We start from the raw sequence: 16,865 nt of genomic DNA, 5'->3' as shown, positions 1-16,865 counted from the left end.
CTCTGCCCAATGGTGGCTACAGCGATCAGAGCTCAGCTCCGATTGGGCAGCAGTCAGAGGCGACTTCTGGGGGGCACAGAGTGCCACCTGATTTTCAGGAGCCTCCCCACCATTCCGCTATGGTAGGCAGATATGGTTACACCGTCATAAATAAAAGAAATACTAGTATATTTTCAATTATGCTGTATTTTACTACGTTAACTTTGATATCAAGCTATCATGGTTATTTCATGGACAGTGCTTACTGTAAAGCTGCAATAATAAAATTATATATTCAAACTATTCACTAAATGCATTTGTGTTACTGCTGAGAAAAATTAAAGATGAAGCAAAAATGTTGTTGTTGAAATCATTTTTATTTTTACATTATAGAATGCAAAACAAAACAACAATTGTCAGAGCTATGTCTTAATTTAGTATTTTATGAAAAGTTTGTCTCTTACTATTTACATGGAGATTGTAAAAGTATAAATAAACGTAGAATACATTTTCTTTGTTATAGGAAAATATACATCTTTTTAGGTTCTCACCTACACTTACTGTCTTCAGATATATGAAGAAGTTTCCCAAGCCACCAAGATGGCATAAGATATTTTTTAGAAGTGGAGATGTTGCCCATAGCAACCACAACCAATCAGATTCTAGCTATTATTTTCTAGAAGAAGGTGCTAGATAAATGTTAAATAGAATTTGATTGGTTGCTATGGGCAACATCTCCACTTCTAAGAACCCGCATTTTAGTAAATATACCCCTAAGGGGCGATCAATTCTCGGCGATATGCTGCGGACTGCCTCTGGAATGGTCGGGAAGGCCCCCCCTGGCAATGTATCTTTGCTCAATTTCCCTCGCACCATATGGAGGTTGGCAGGAAATTGAGCGAAGATTCCGACTGTAATAAGTGGTGATGTGCATATATCGATATTGCGTCGATGTCCGGTGGCAAATCGCAGAGAATTGAATTGTCCCTTAGGGCTAATAATATCGTACTGTGATTTTGTGCAGTAAACATGATTAGCAGATTACAGAGGCCATCCCAGCACACAGAGATTACACATAACAGGTTTAGAGACCTGGGATTTCTTTACAAACGTCTTCCTCCTTGATTAAAGGAGTCATTGGATATCAGTAAGACTCTCTTCATTCACACGTATGCATATTTGAGTTTATATAGGATGGAGCAATGTATTTATTCCATTTGAAGCAATCATGCTATTTAAACCCTGAGTATGAAAAGGCAGTTACTCATTTTCTATACATAAAAGTCTTTACATCTGGAGCGGATACACATTTGAAAGTGGCACAACTTGATTTCTCAGTCACTTTAGAGAGGAAGATCATAGAAACCAATGGGAGGAATCTGGCTGAAGGAATCATGTTAGATCATATTTTGATGTTCCTTCAACACTATAGTAGCTTTATACAGTAAGGAGGACCAAAAGCAGTTCTTAGGAGGCACCTTAGGTGGCTTGTAAACGTGTTCTTCACAAGTGTCAGGATGTGTTTTTCACATGTCCCTTAAGGTTTTACGGCATCTTCAAACCACATCTGTACTGAGGCCTTGTTCTCGTTTACCCAGTTAATGTTTGCTTTAGTCTTCTCTATGCATTGCTCCAAGGCTCGCTCAGCTGTGCCAAAACCGTTTTGTCCATTATCTTTTTTAAACTGTTCAAGCTGGTGAGAAAAAGAGTAGTAAGAATTTTTGAAGGGAATAATTTAATTTCTGGTTATCTAAGGATAATTTGTAGGAGATGCCATTTTATTAAGGCTAAAGTAGACCTATCACCTACAAGCAGCACTGGCAGCCATTTTGTGGTTTGAACCAATATTAATTTTATGAATTGACGAAGAACTGAGGTATAAAGCAATTAAGTGCCTTCTGGTAATCTGATAGGCTGAATGTTGCCTCAGCTCAGAGAATGTTGGTATATTTCCACCTGGCCAAGATCAGTCATTACCTTAACAATAAGTTACTTACTTGTTGCAGGTCATATTCAGTGGAGAATCTTCTAGTCACTCCTGTAATCAGATTACCAAAGGAGAAAGACGATTGTCCAAATCTAGTGAAGGAAATACAAAGAATTAGTAATCTTACAACTATATTTAGCTGATAGAAAATTCTGTGGTCTGGTACGTTTTTTGTTGGAGTCTTATTTCCCTAGTCTTGCTGGATTTTCCTGCCACAATTTTGCCCAACAGCGTCAGTCTTTCGTATGATGTTAAAGAGACAATATTTTTACCTGTCTTATAGGGCACTCACTATTGTGCCCCTCTCTTCAAATCTTGTAACTTGTCCGACATGGACTATATATTTATTTCATAACACTACACATGCTCATCTGACATATTACTGTGACGTAACCACATATCCAATTCTGATATTTTATTAGGACTGCCCATGAGAAAAGTAGGCACTTACTGGCTGAAGAGTGATGACCATCTGGCTCTTACAAAATCCCAGGCAAGACTCTGGCCCACCACATTGTTAGCAACATTGCTAATTGTGGAAACAGAATCTTGTCTTCGAATTTTACTGGAATCCAAGGAATACTCCAGGAGTCTGCAAGGAAAATAAAACATAATCCTGAAACTTGTCAGCTCAACTCAGCAGGACTTGACAAACATCTACTGCAGCATAATTTGTGTGTGTTATAATATAAACTATTCTTATACAGCACTATTAAACTGGACAGGCTAGCCCGATTGTTTGCCTGTACAGGGGTTATGTATATATGGCCATATTATATCATATGTAACAGTGGTTCCTAAACATTTTTGAATCATGACACCCAAGAGTATCATAATTTTTTTAACGGCACCCCTAGTCCAAAAGTTTCTTACTGAGAAATTAAGTAAATTGTGCTTATATGTCATCCTTAGGTTCAGTTATGTGGTGATGGACAGGGTTGCTATTCTGTTTGCCCACATATTTTATGATTAGGAGCCACCAGCTCTGGTTTTGCCTATCACATTGGCCATAAATAATTTGTTTTGGTCCTGGACCACCAACCAGTGGCACCCCTACAAGTGCCCCATGGGAACCACTGGTATATGATGTTACTACTAGCAGCTATCTTTTAAACAGAGGTCAAAAATATTGTTTAATTCCATGGCTGCCAACCATTGAAAACATATGCTTTTTATGTTTAATTCTATAAAAATTAGAGATGTGCGGGTCCGCATCTCGGAGAGCTGACAACAACCGAATTTAGGGGTTCCGTGTCGAACCAAGTCCAAGTTCGAAATCACTTTAGGATACCAAGTCGGACAGAGGGCTTGATTAAGACCCGCTCGCGAGCGCTTAGCCTTTGCAAGCGGGTCGATGGTCGGGCAGTGCGCACGCGCGGCGTGTGCGAGCCCCCGAGCGAGTGAGAAATCACTCACTCCGGGGCTTGCTACAAGACGGGGCGGCTGTCGATGTTGATCGACAGCTCGTCCCGTTTTGTAGGCGGGTCGGGGGGTGGCTGCACAAATGGAGGCATTCCCAAAGGAACGCCTGCCGTTTGTGGGCGGCCCTACTGACATCACACGTGATGTCAGTAGTGAACTTCGTGCTCTATTAGAGCAGAAAGTTCACTGTGGCTTGCGGTGGATGAGACCCTACCACAAGGGTCTCGTCGCAAGCCCGATGGTCACGATAATCGCGACCATCGCCAGGCCGCCCCGGCACAAGCTGTGGGTGGTCACCCACAGCTAGGCGAGCACCTGGAGGCGGATTTTTTTTTTTTTAAATCTTCCCTGATTCAGAGCGAGCGCTCGCAAATAGCGAGTGCCTCTGAATCAGGACCAGAGTCCTGTTTCGAATATTCCCGCGGTTCGGAGCTCGGATTTAATGTTTGCATGCTAACAGGTCAAAATGATGTAATTTTAGCTGTTGTTTTATATGTATATTTTTTTTAAAATACAGATCCAAAACATGTGAGGGTGGATTTGCAAATACAAAACCAAAACACGAACATGAATCCGGATCCGAAACCAGAACACGGGGGTTGGCGCACATCTCTAATAAAAATATACTGACAGCTAGCATTTTGTACTAATACTTTATTGTGTTGTATCAACATCTGTCCAGATTTTTGCTTACAGTCAATAAAATTACTGATGGCTAGCAGCTCTCTTTATTGCATGTTTATTGCAAATCTTCAATGATAAATACATTAACATAAAGATAGAGGCAAATGAGACTCCATAAAGCTGCAATTCTAAATGAAATGAATGATAGTAAACACCAATGGATAAGTGATTTCCAATTCTCTCCCATCCTATCCTGTTCTTTAATCCCACCTCAGTTTCTCTGAACTCAAACCTCGGTCTCACCTTTCTTCCTGTACCTACTGTAGCAGTTTTATTGTCCAGGCGGCAGCATTTTGTACAGAGCACACACAAGTAGTCTGGTGCTTAGCTGAGATAAAATAATTAAAATTAATCAAATACTGATGTGCATACCATTAAGTAAATCTATATGCCAGGCTGCTGACTCTATTAAAAGAGTCTGTAACTCCTACCAAAATAGCAACTAGAGAAGAAATAAAGATGTACTCTCTGCCTCTGGCATATAAAATCTTTTTATTTGTAAATAAATTTGAAGAGCTAATAAACTACAATAATTTACACAGCAATATAGGGTATATAACAGTGTTAGCTAACCTTGACACTCCAGCTGTTATGGAACTACATAACCCAGCATGCACTGCTACAGTTTTGCTATTAGGGCATTCTAAAACTGTGGCAGGGCATGCTGGGATATATAGTTCCACAACAGCTGGAGTGTCAAGGTTAGCCAACACTGGTATATAACATACCACCAACAAACAACCAATACACATACATAACAAAACACTAACATTCATACATAACTCAGTGGCCACAGATTGGATGTTAGTAACTTTGCATGCAATTAAGTAGCGGAATACAGTCCTCTTAGGAATGCAGATTAATATCTTCTGGCTCCTTTATTTAGTGATTTGCTTAATTTTACGAGTTTGTAAAAGCATTAGCCAGCTGGTAAGCAAAAAGCAAAAACTACTTGCAACAGTGTTAGCCTCGTATAAGGTTAGGTCCTTGACATTCCATTCAAGTTGTGCGGAAATTCAACATTCTACGGCATCACGTGTGTACCAGAAATACCTCATGGAAGGCATTACCACCCACTGTGGACAGTGCAGTGGCCGACCACGGGTGCTTAATGATTGTGATCAGAATTGTCCGTGGTAACAGACAAGTTACACTGGCTCAAATCACATCCAAATTCAATGCAGGAGGTACCAGACACATATCCAGCAGGTCAGTGCAGTGTTCTTTAGCTTTCATGGGATATGGGAGCAGAAGACCCACCAGAGTGCCCCTGTTAACACTACGATACAGGACACAGCACCTCACCTGGGCTCATGATGTCGCTAACTAGACCCTGCAGGACTGGCAACATGTGGCATGTCCAATGAGTCACAGTTCCAGTTATTTCGGGCTGATGGTAGGGTTTGGGTGTGGTGCAGACCCCATGAGACAATCTACCCCAGTTGTCAACAAGGCACCGTGCAGACTGGTGGTGGTTCCATAATGGTGTGGGGTGTGTTCACGTGGCATGGGTTTGGTCTGCTGGTCCGTCTGAACACGTTATAGACCGGTAACCGCTATGTTGCATTGCTTGATGACCATTTGCAGCCCTTCATTAACTTCTTGTACCCCCACAACGATGGCATATTCCAGTAGGATAATGCATCATGTCATCGGTTCCAAGTTGTCCAGAATTGGTTAGAGGAGCATTCTGGAGAATTCTGACAAATGGTGTGGCCACCACGTTCATCCGACATGAACTCAATTGAGCATATATGGGACACAGTGGAGAGGTTCATTCGCAACCAAGATCCTGCATCTACAAATATCAGGGATCTGTGGGAAGCTATCCAGACGGCAAGGGTCAACATCTCTCCAGAGGTCTTCCTTCCACTTGTGGAATCAATGCCACATTGAGTTGCTGCACTACGTGGGGCTTGAGGGGGTCCTACACGATACTAGGCATCTATCCCATGACTTTTGGCATTTCAATATATATATATATATATATATTACAATAAATAATTACATGTATATATATATGTATATATATATACATACATACACACATATATACGCACACAAACACACATGTATACAGTATGTCACACATGCATTACACACACACATGTATATGTCACACATACATTACACACACTCTTACCTGCAGCAGCTATGGGTTGTAGATGGGGACGGGACCAGGCACCATGTCATTACGCCCCTACCCCTAGTAGCAAAATGCCCTGATTTGCGGGTCAAAAATGACACAATCCTAATGGAATTATATCATGTTGGCTCAGCCTCCTTTCCATTGATTTGTGAATCACAACATTTTATTGCAAAGGGCGTGGCTTAATTATATGGTGCCCACTCTCATGTCTGTCAGGGTTTTTTTGGCTACTCAGAAACCCCCTGCATGCGCCACTGCCTCTTCCCCATATGCGGAAGTGACAAGTGACTTACACAAATGGAGACACATCGTTGAACCTTCGTATGCCACGTAAGCACAATATTCCTTTCACAAATCATTATGGCTTTAACTCACATTAAAGGGTAATACTGATATCTCTGGCAGTAGCTCCTGAAAATGGTAAGGCTGCCTTTACATGGTGATGCATATTTAAAAAGTGTAATGGCTGTACTTAGGTATGAGTTGAGGAGGTTCCCATTCACTATGTCACCAATGTGGGGAGATCTACTTTGTGTGGGGAGAAGTACTTAGGCGAGAGCTTTATAGCATATGCCCGCTCCTTGTTACAGGGATGCACGCTAAACCCTTGTGTACACAGGGGCATTTGCAGTGGTGTGTGTGTGGGGGGGGTTCAAGGAAAGGGGTGCCCTGTTTGTTTTATTTGTACTGGGTCCCACAATTTGTGATGGCTGCCCTGGTTGAGAAACACTGATGTTTTTATATAGCTCCTCCAATTAATATTGGTCAGTACATATTTAGAAAATTGTCAGTAAAATATTACATATTCAGATAATATTATTATTAAAGTTATTTATGCAGCACACGATATTGCGCCTCACTTTACAGAGTGTGGTAGGGATGGACATCGGAAGCCAATAAATGGTTACTGGGCTTCCAACATCAAATCAAGCAATGCATGAAAACCATTCTATGGAATAACCATCGATGGTTATACTGTGTACATGCACAGAAGCAGTCAGAGATTTGCGCATACACAAACTATCTTAACTACTGACACCACTTCCATGTGTCCGCAGCTGCTTACAAACTGTCAGCCATCAGATGGGCACCAGAGAGCTGCATCCAAGGGCTGGCAACCATCGAAAACCCACAATTCCAGGGAAGAAGTACTTTAGGCAAACTGTGGCTATTGTACAGTAGTTGTTGAACTGTGAGTCACATTATTCCTTATAAGCTGCTGAGTTACAGGACATGAAATAATAAAACTAAAAGAAATCCAGAGAGCAAAGGGTTGTTGTTGTCCACTCTGCTTCAGGAAGGAGCGCAGCTTTATAATGGTGAACAGCCTAAAATTCTTCACATCATATAACCAAGTTCCTACCTATTGAGAATCCAGGGTTCCCTACTGCAGGTCAGAGCTGCTCTCAGCTTGTCTGCTTCTTGTGCATTTTCAGTCTTCTTAAATTCAGCCCATGCGAAGTCCCACTCTTCTACCCCTCCTCTTGCTATAGCATTGCAGTAGATGGCATTCCTCAGATTTGGATGAATCCTGCTCACACAGACACAGACAAATGACCATCAATGATATTGTTACAGTCTAAGCAGCAGCATTGAATTGACATAAACTACATTGCCAGAGGCAAAGTATGTTGTAAATGAGTCAAGGTAATTAATTAATTAGGCAAAACTAGATATATTGGTTAGATTATAAGTAGAATTCTACACATTAAATAACAAGGTGACCTCTAACCACCAAACATTTGCTTTAATTAGTCATGTAGACTAATTTAATAACTGGTTAATTGGTTGCTATAGGTGATTGTTGTGTGTACTCTTGAGAGTGCAGAGTTTATACCAGGCAATGGTGAACCCAACTACAGGTTAGGCCAACCAGTATTTCTCAACCCCGGTCCTCAGTTCACGTTTTCCAGACCAACCAAGAGGTGCACAGGTGTATCACCAACTGTCACATTTTAAAAATTGACAAGTGACCTGGAAAACATGAACTGTTTGGTGTCTTGAGGATCGAGTTTGAGAACCACTGGGCCAAGGGAAGACTTTTATGGAGACACATGAAGAACTACAAGGGTACAAAGCTTAAGCTGTAGTTAGAATATGCTCATTTCACCTGTCCTATAATATTACACATGCAAATAGGATTTTATTTACCTCTTGTGCTAACAACAATGTACCAATTGCACAAATTCTAGAGGGGGACATTTACTAAGATTCGTGTCTGTCCGAGTATTAAACACACTTGACATCGCATGGACACAAGTGAGTTTGTTTCAAACTCACAAATTTGCTAAGATCCGTGTTTGACTGAATCGTGTTTCGATGGTGTATGCAATTGTGTTTGCAAGTGTGTGTGTTCAGTCGGAATTTTACTGAACACAATAGCCCTGCCTGTCAGCAGAGTGTTTAACAGAAGCGCTGCACATATCACTGTGATCTGTGCATGCTTCTGAGTGTAAATCAGGCTTTAACGTGAGCAAAACAGTGGTCACATGGGAACAAGCTGCTGATTGGCAGTGAGTGGTCTGTCTCTTACCCAATCAATTGACAGCCCACTGATTGGCCAAGAGACAGACCACTCACAGCCAATCAAAGGCCTGTTCCCATGGTAGCCATAGAATAGCAGGAACACACATGGAGTAGGTAAGTATGTAGTGTGAGTGGGGGTTACTGTGAGTGTGAGCAAGTGAGTGAATGAATGAGTGCATGTGTAATAAAAGACTCCAACATTCGGTGTGTGTACTGTCATTATTTTAATATTTTTTCCACAGTGGGCGTACTGGTGCAACAGGCCTGCTGGCACTTGTAGTTCTACAAGTGCCAAAGAGCAGTCTTGCTGGTACCTGTAGTTCCACTGTGAAAAACAATATTAACAATTTATTTAACCCACTACTCCTGCACCCACCGGCACCAGGGGTGCAAGGAAGAGCCCCGGGCTTTCAGCCCATAACTGGTTAATGCTCGGGAGGGGAGACCCCAATTTTTTGGGGGGTTCCAACTTTCCGAGGATTGGCAAACCTGGGCTGACAAGTTTGGGGCTAGTTAATGGTTTGGCAGAGGGCTGTGTGTCCCCCTGCTGTGCCATTACTAGCCCACTGCTGGTTAGAAGAAAATAGAGGGACCCCATATAAAGTTTCCCCCTGATTATCCTCTTCCAGCCTGGGATCAGAGGTCCAAGGCTAGTTATGCTTTTTTGGCGTATTTAATGAAATAACTTAAAGTATTGTTGAATATAGGAGGGAGGATTTTGTTTGCTGAAGGTGCCACTGCCAATATCATGTTCTTCTGACAAATATTGGTGTATTTTTTGTATATAGAGTATTTCTATTTTTATTCATTTCCGCACACCACTTACCCATTCTTATTTGTATTCATCCATTCCTTAAAGAGTTTTGTTGCCAACTCTCCACATTCAGGCACTCCGTAGCTGCAGGCAATGCTGACTGAATTTATTTCATTGTATCTGTAGACAATACCATAAAAAGGATATTTTCATGAGAAACTACTGGGGAAGCAACATCTAGACGCCTTAGACCTAAATGGCTGCAAACCACATGTGGGTACAACATAAATGCTGTTTCCAATCAACATCAGTTCAAGATCGTTCAGATATTTATCAGGACTGACGAAACATGTGACTGTCGGGGACTTTAGCAAGTGTGCACTCATAGGGGCTCATTCTGAGTCATACACATCTGCGGCTGCTTTTCCGTACGGCCACGGCACACTGCGTACTTTCTTTTGCTAATTCAAGAATTAGCCAAAGCCATTTAATACCCCTTTCAGACATACGACCCGGGAAATTTCTCCTGTGCAAATTCCCGGGTATTTGGTCGAGACCCCCCTTTCACACTGCAGCGTCTACCGGGAAATTCCCAAGTAGACCCCTTTCAGACAAGAGCAGGGTTTTTTAGTTTTTAATATTACCTGCCTCTCCTCTGCCCTTCCTAGCCTATCCCCTCTCCGGCTGCTGATGATGATGTCATCATCATGCACCAGGCAGCCGACCAATCACTACCAGCATTTTATTTTATGATTATTAAATTATTTAAATCTGCCCTGGTGGTCAGCGGGAGTGCGGGCGGCCCGCTGTGACAGAGACCCTGCAGTGGGTGTCCCCAGTATCTGGCGCGGGGGGTGGTGAGCAGCAGCGCTGAGCGTCCAATAGGACGCTTTGCGCTGCCAACTCAAAGCAGTAGCGCTGAGCATTCTATAGGATGCCAGAGGCAAACGCAGGATTTTGAAAGGGGGGTTTCCAATTTCCGAATACAGAGCCAATTAAAAAAATCCACAGACATATATATATATATATATATATATATATATACCAATAGCCCGGCACTCCCACATGTCCAACGGTGCCGATTTGATATAAAACCAGATGTAAGCAAGCAGCAGCACTCGTTGTGTCAAACATATATATATATATATATATATATATATAAATATTTGATGGACTGTTCAGCATTACACACACACTGACAGACACACTCACAAAAACTACACACACCGACAAGGATACACGGATAGGGCACTCACAACGACTACAGATACACGGATAGGGCACTCACAAAGACTACACACACACAAAGACTACACACACACACTGATACAGAATACAGATACACTGATAGGGCACTCACAAAGACTACACACACACACACTGATACAGACTACACACACACATACAGACACACACACTGATAGACACTCACAAAGACTACACACACACACTGATACAGACATACTGATAGGGCACTCACAAAGACTAGACATACACTGACACAAACTACACACACACTGACACAGACACACTGATAGACACTCACAAAGACTACACACACACACACACTGACAGACACACACACTGACACAGACACACTGATAGACACAAAGGCTACACACACAGACTACACAAACACACACACTGACACAGACACACAACACACAATCCTTTCACTTACAAACATGAAAGCAGGCAAACTACTGCATCATTTAATATAGACCCCCCACCCGCCGGCAACTCCCACCCCCTGGCACCCACTCCCCCCTTCACTTGTGGCTCCAGGAGAGAGCGCCGGGAATAGTCAGCACCCGGCAGCAGCTCCGCTTCTCAGCCGCCTCTCACAGTGCCCCATCGGAACTGCCTGGGAGGAGCTGCGCGCTGCCGCTGCAGCTCCCCACACGTTCAGCCAGCAGCCAAGCCCCGGCCAGTTGTAAGCTGAACTCCGGGCCCGGCTGGCGGCTGCTCCTTAAATAAATTCAGCCGGGCAGCAATGGAGTGGCGGCCAGGGGGGGTTTCTAGGTACTCGGAAACCCCCCCTGCATGCGCGTATGGACGCTCTGCGCTGCCAACTCAATGTAAAAGCTGCTTGGTGCAGCCCGGGTAGCACCATTCAGACATAAGCAGGGTAATTTACCGCGACTTAAGTCCCGGCAACCCGGGAATTTGGCTGAGGCAGGCCAAATTCCCGGGATTCTCGGTATGTCTGAAAGGGGTATTATTAAGAGTTTATCTGTCAAAAGCTACAGTGCAAAACATGATAATTTCTCTAGAGCCAAGTGCAGGCATCATAAAGCTAAAAGGACAATAAAGATAATCTTGACAAAAGTCCCATCAGGATCCCTTGTTCCATTCTACCCATGATCAACATTCCACTCTTATGATAAAATATAATGGAGCTGATTCAGAGTTGGGAGCAACCATGTATATTTATAATTGGGTCTAACAGCATTTTCTTCTATATTTTACTAAAACTAAATATGTTTAAATAGTTTTAAATATGATTTATGCATGACTGCTACAAAAGTAGGTTACACTGCTACACAATTTATTTATGCCATACCACCCATGAAAAGTTTGGTTCTAATATAAAATTAACAGAAAAATAAAAAAAAGTAAGGACTGAAAAGTGTCCACTCTGAGATTACCAACATCTTTACTGTACTTACTGTTCTGTTAAAGTCACTGGTCTTATTGTCCAGTTACCATCCGTCTGGTCTTTAAAATAATTGAATAATGGTGTGACCTGTTTTTGCATATAACCCTATAGGAGAAATAGTGCACATTTAGTAAGGACCTAAATTATTATTATTATATTTTTTTTTGTTAGGTGCCACAAGGTATGCACATAGTGATCAATTCTTATCTGTCTCTGCACCACATTGAAGACAGTGTACTAGTTACACAATGAAACATCGGATAACTATTACTACTAAGACATATTGAGATTTCTGCTGTTTTAAATATCTCTCTTAAGACCTGCGTGCCATCCATTGAATTCTCTATATGTGTGCATGTTCCATCTGTGCACAGTATGACAGGGCATTGGGGTACACTACTGTACATTTATTCAGACAGATTGCTGGGCCTCTGTCACTATACAGTATATAAGTTACTCACTCACCATATCAATATGAGCACTCCAAGCTGTACTCTACATACATTTAACATATTGCAAAATATTTAAGCTGATAAACTATGCTAAAGCATGCTTGCCTACTTTTGAAAAAGCATTTCAGGGAGATTGTGACAGCAGCACCTATGAGTGTGGTGGTAAAGTGGATATGTACTGCTACATCTGAGAGGCGTGTCATAAAATTGAAATGTAAATGAGTCCCAAAGCAGTTAGTAAGATCTATTTGTTGATGTTGATGAAAACACACTGATACTTTTCAGAAAATGCATGTAGCGATAGGAATCATTGTGCCTGATAACTAATGCAGGGTAATAATACTAATGATCCCAATTGAATGTATATACAGTATCTCTGGTTTGGGGGTAAGGTACAATCAGGGAGATTAGTAGACTCTTCAGGGAGACAGGGAGATTGCTGCTATTTCAGGGAGTCTCCCTGACAATGAGGGAGAGTTGTCCAGTATGCTCCAAAGTCTTCCCCATCTACAGACAGATATCACACAGACACACACACAGAGGACCTTATTCAGAGGCGGTCGCAAGAAGCGATCACTCTCTCTGAATGAGGACGGGCACTTCTTTTTTTTTTGTGCGGCCTCCTGGTCGCAAGCTAAGCTGTGGGTTACCACCCACAGCTTAGCTAGCGACCAGGGTGATGGCTGCGATGGTCAAGACCATCGCGACCATCAGGGCTTGCTACCAGACCCTAAGGTTGGGTCTGGGCACTCGCAAGCCCCAGGGAGCTTCTTGCTCTGATCAAGCAGGAAGCTCCCCACTGACATCACTGATGATGTCAGTGCGGCCGCTCACAAAACGGAAACCACCCCCCCAGCCCGCCTACAAAACGGGGCGAGCTGTCGATCAACATCGACAGCCACCCCTTTTGTAGCGAGCTCCGGAGCGACAGAGTTTCTCTCTCGCTCCGGGGCTTGCGCACACGCAGTGTGGCCGCTACGCGTGCGCAGGGCTACCCATCGACCCGGTTGCGAGCACATCGGTGCTTGCGAGCGGGTCTGAATGAGACCCAGAGTCCAATCCAGGAGAACTGCATGTTTGCAATGGTACTAACATAGGTCATACTTGCCTACTTATTTTTTTCATCTGATCGCAGTACGTTTACATGTTTTCATCTGATCGCAGTTAGGTCAGCGCTGCATGGGGGCGTGGCGGTGGTACTAGTGGGCAGTGCTTCGTCTTGACAGAGCAATCATGTCATTGTGGCCCCGCACCCTGCTTTACAATGCTGAGATTTCCGGCAGGGCTATGATGATGCAATTTAGTATATATCACATTATCGGACCCCTCTGGTCCACCTACTTTGACAGGTCAGTATGGGGGAGGGGGTGCAGAGGGAAGCGGGGGTGGTGGCCAAACTGGGAGACTTGCCCTCTCCTGCGGGGGGCCGGGAGCACCATCCGATATTTGGGAGCCTTCCGGCCATTGTGGGAGAGTCGGCAAGTATGCCACAGTATGCATCTGACCACTTTAAGGGTGGGTCTGGCCTCATCATGATTCATGTCATTTTAGCCCTGCTTCCTTCTTATGGAATCGGAATGAATTACCGCCGGACACAAATCCCGACAGCGGCTGGCCGACATGGCTGAAAATCCCGATCGTCCCAAGGTAAGCATTAACTAACCTAACCTCCCCCCCGAACCCTAATCCTCCTTAGGGGTGCCTAACCCTAACCTTCCCCCAAGTGCCTAACCCTAATCCCCCCTCTAAGTGCCTAAACCTAACCCCCCCCTTCCCCGCCGCCTAAACCTAAGTCCCCTGGGGGGGGTGCCTTAACCTAAGTGTCCCCCCCGGGGGTTCCTAGCCCTAACCTTCCCTTCCCCTAGCCTACCCCTAACCTCCCAGGGGGGTGCCTAACCCTAAGTCCCCAACGGGAGCCCTAAACCTAAAACGGCTGTCCGCAGCTGTGCCCGGCATCACTTTGATCGGGATGCCGGGCGCCGGTCTCCCGGCGTCGGTAAAATGACAGGCGTCTAGATTTAGATGCCTGTCATTCAACCCTCGCCGGGATAAAGCAGTCGGGATGCCGGCTGTCTGGATTACGTCCGCCGGCTTCCAGACTGCATACCATTCTTATGGACCCGCAATTCCCAGGATTATCTCCTGATCCTGCCCACTTCACTAGGAAGCGAGCGGTATGTGGGAGATCCACCTATTATTCTGGGGGTCTAGGTGACTACCCAAATAATTGGGAGTCTCTCACACATTAGGTGCAAGCCCATAATACACAATGGTCCAGATAACCTCCAGGTCAGAAGTCAGAAAGACCAGCACACTATTATTTCATCTAAAAAACATATGCCAGAATATAACAAGCCATATTGTCAGCAAAATTCTTATCAGACATTGTTTTGTCCAAATAACTGTTCCGATGTCTAACACCATGTATGCCCTTGCTTCAGTGAGAACGCACCATCACAATCAAATTTTGACTCTTCATTCGTGTAGATGCGATTAAAATGCATAGGTCTCCGCATCGTCCGTACCTGTATGCACCCATTCCCAGAGCATGTACAGTGTGAATTCACGCAAGATACACTCCACAAAAGGGCGCTATGTGTACTGTATATAACATTGAGAGTGCTTGTCTGCGCTACTTTTAACCTGACCTGTAGTCTGTACAGCTGGAATGGCTGTAAAAACAGAAATGATTAATCTCTGTGGTGAAGAGTGATGTCAGTATACCGTGACAATTTTCCAATGCTGTTTGAACCAAGAACGCTGCTTGTTCCATCTCTGTACTCCATAAAGATCAGTAATCTCTGTTATACTAGCTGTGGGCCTGATTCAGCAAGGATCGCAATTGCAAAGCTGCACGCAGGCAGCTTTGCAATTCCATCCTTGCAATAATGCAATGCAGCAGGAGGTATATGACACCCCTGCTGCCATATGCGATTCCCAGCACTGAGACGGAGGTCTCAGGCTGGGATCACCATCGCGACCATCGGTGGTCGATGGTGGCGTTGGTGGATGGCGCCGGGCCTCTGGCCAGCTGAGTAAGCCTCAAACTGGCCGCTTTGCGAGCCCAGGACACTGCTCAACGCAGATCCTGGGCTGGCCACTCCCAGAAAACGGGGCGTACATGCCCCGTTTTCTGGGAACGGCAGCCGCCCCGCACCGCCCCTTACATGCCTCTGCCTGTCAATCAGGCAGAGGCATTCAAGGGTTTGCGTGCAACTACGCAAGACCAATTCTGCACACTCGCAGGATGGGTCCAACACATACCCAGATTCCCGATAATCTGGAATCTGCGATCGGCAGTGAACTTGAGTTCACTGCTGAATCAGGCCCAGTGTCAGCTACCTTAAACAATGCTCAGGGTGAAAGTACTGCAGGTGTAACTTGTTTCAGTCAGCTGTGAGGGTTGTGATGTTAGTGACACTATGGGGTCAATCCAATTAGGGGCGAATTGCGAGTTTGATCCGTGAAACTCGCACACTTCGCATCCATGCACGCTCCCAAGAATTCTCCAATCCAATTAAAAATGCCTATTTGCACTACTCGCAGAGGAGAGGTGTGAACTGACTCCAAATGAGATTTGAGAGAAGTGCATGAAAAAGTGGGGAGCCCATCCTGGACCCCCCAAAATTGATAATTTTGTTAGCAGGACCATATTGAATGCTGTTTGTGGGCATTAGGAAGTTTTGTAGGTTTTTAAATGGTGTCAAATGGATGATTTGTGTTTTTTTTTTTTTAAATGCAAGACAATGATAAAAAAAAAACTTTTTTCTTTTAATATCAAACACATTAAACGAAAAATGCAAAAAAAGTAGGATAAAAGGTGATTTTGGGGTACTTTGAGGACACCTTGATAAATAAAAAAATGATAAAAAAATAATTTTTAAATTAAAAAAATATTGTAATTAAATTTGGGGTGCCTAAACTAATGGAAAAGTTGATTTTGGGGAAATTTGAGGAAAATTTATTTTTTTACCCCAAACAATGACATGTAGTTATTGGACTAATTAAGCTAATTGGAAACTTCCAATTGCCTAATTAGTCATTAAGGGGCTGTCCAAGGGGTTCGGCACAGTGGGCCTTATTCAGAGCTCGCTCTGAATCAGGGCCGGGCTTTTTTTTTTTGGAGCGGCCTCTTGGCCACTCGCATAGCTGTTGGTGGCCACCCACAGCTATTGCGAGCGGCCAGGATGATGGTCGCAATGGTCAAGACCATCGCGACCATCGGGCTTGCGACGAGACCCTTGTGGTAGGGT

The 16,865-nt window shown here is 43.8% G+C and overlaps 1 protein-coding gene across 1 annotated transcript in view; it reads right to left on the bottom strand.

Moving 5' to 3' along the window:
- Positions 1 to 400: 400 nt before the first annotated feature.
- LOC148523694 (aminopeptidase Ey-like) overlaps positions 401 to 16,865 on the bottom strand; it is a 57,625-nt gene continuing 41,160 nt past the window's right edge. Inside the window, exons 15-20 of the mRNA XM_088473018.1 lie at positions 12,171 to 12,265; positions 9,574 to 9,681; positions 7,585 to 7,752; positions 2,418 to 2,558; positions 1,977 to 2,058; positions 401 to 1,672 (exon numbers count right to left, since the gene is read on the bottom strand). Coding sequence (XP_088329144.1) covers positions 1,517 to 1,672; positions 1,977 to 2,058; positions 2,418 to 2,558; positions 7,585 to 7,752; positions 9,574 to 9,681; positions 12,171 to 12,265 — 750 coding nt within the window. The 3' untranslated portion in view covers positions 401 to 1,516. The remainder of the gene's footprint in view (positions 1,673 to 1,976; positions 2,059 to 2,417; positions 2,559 to 7,584; positions 7,753 to 9,573; positions 9,682 to 12,170; positions 12,266 to 16,865) is intronic.

This window comes from Taudactylus pleione, unplaced genomic scaffold (genome assembly GCF_031769625.1).
Source record: "Taudactylus pleione unplaced genomic scaffold, aTauple2 ptg000129l, whole genome shotgun sequence".
Lineage (NCBI taxonomy): Eukaryota > Metazoa > Chordata > Amphibia > Anura > Myobatrachidae > Taudactylus > Taudactylus pleione.
Note: the sequence above shows the minus strand (reverse complement) of the source record. Positions and strands in the feature narration are given on the sequence as shown.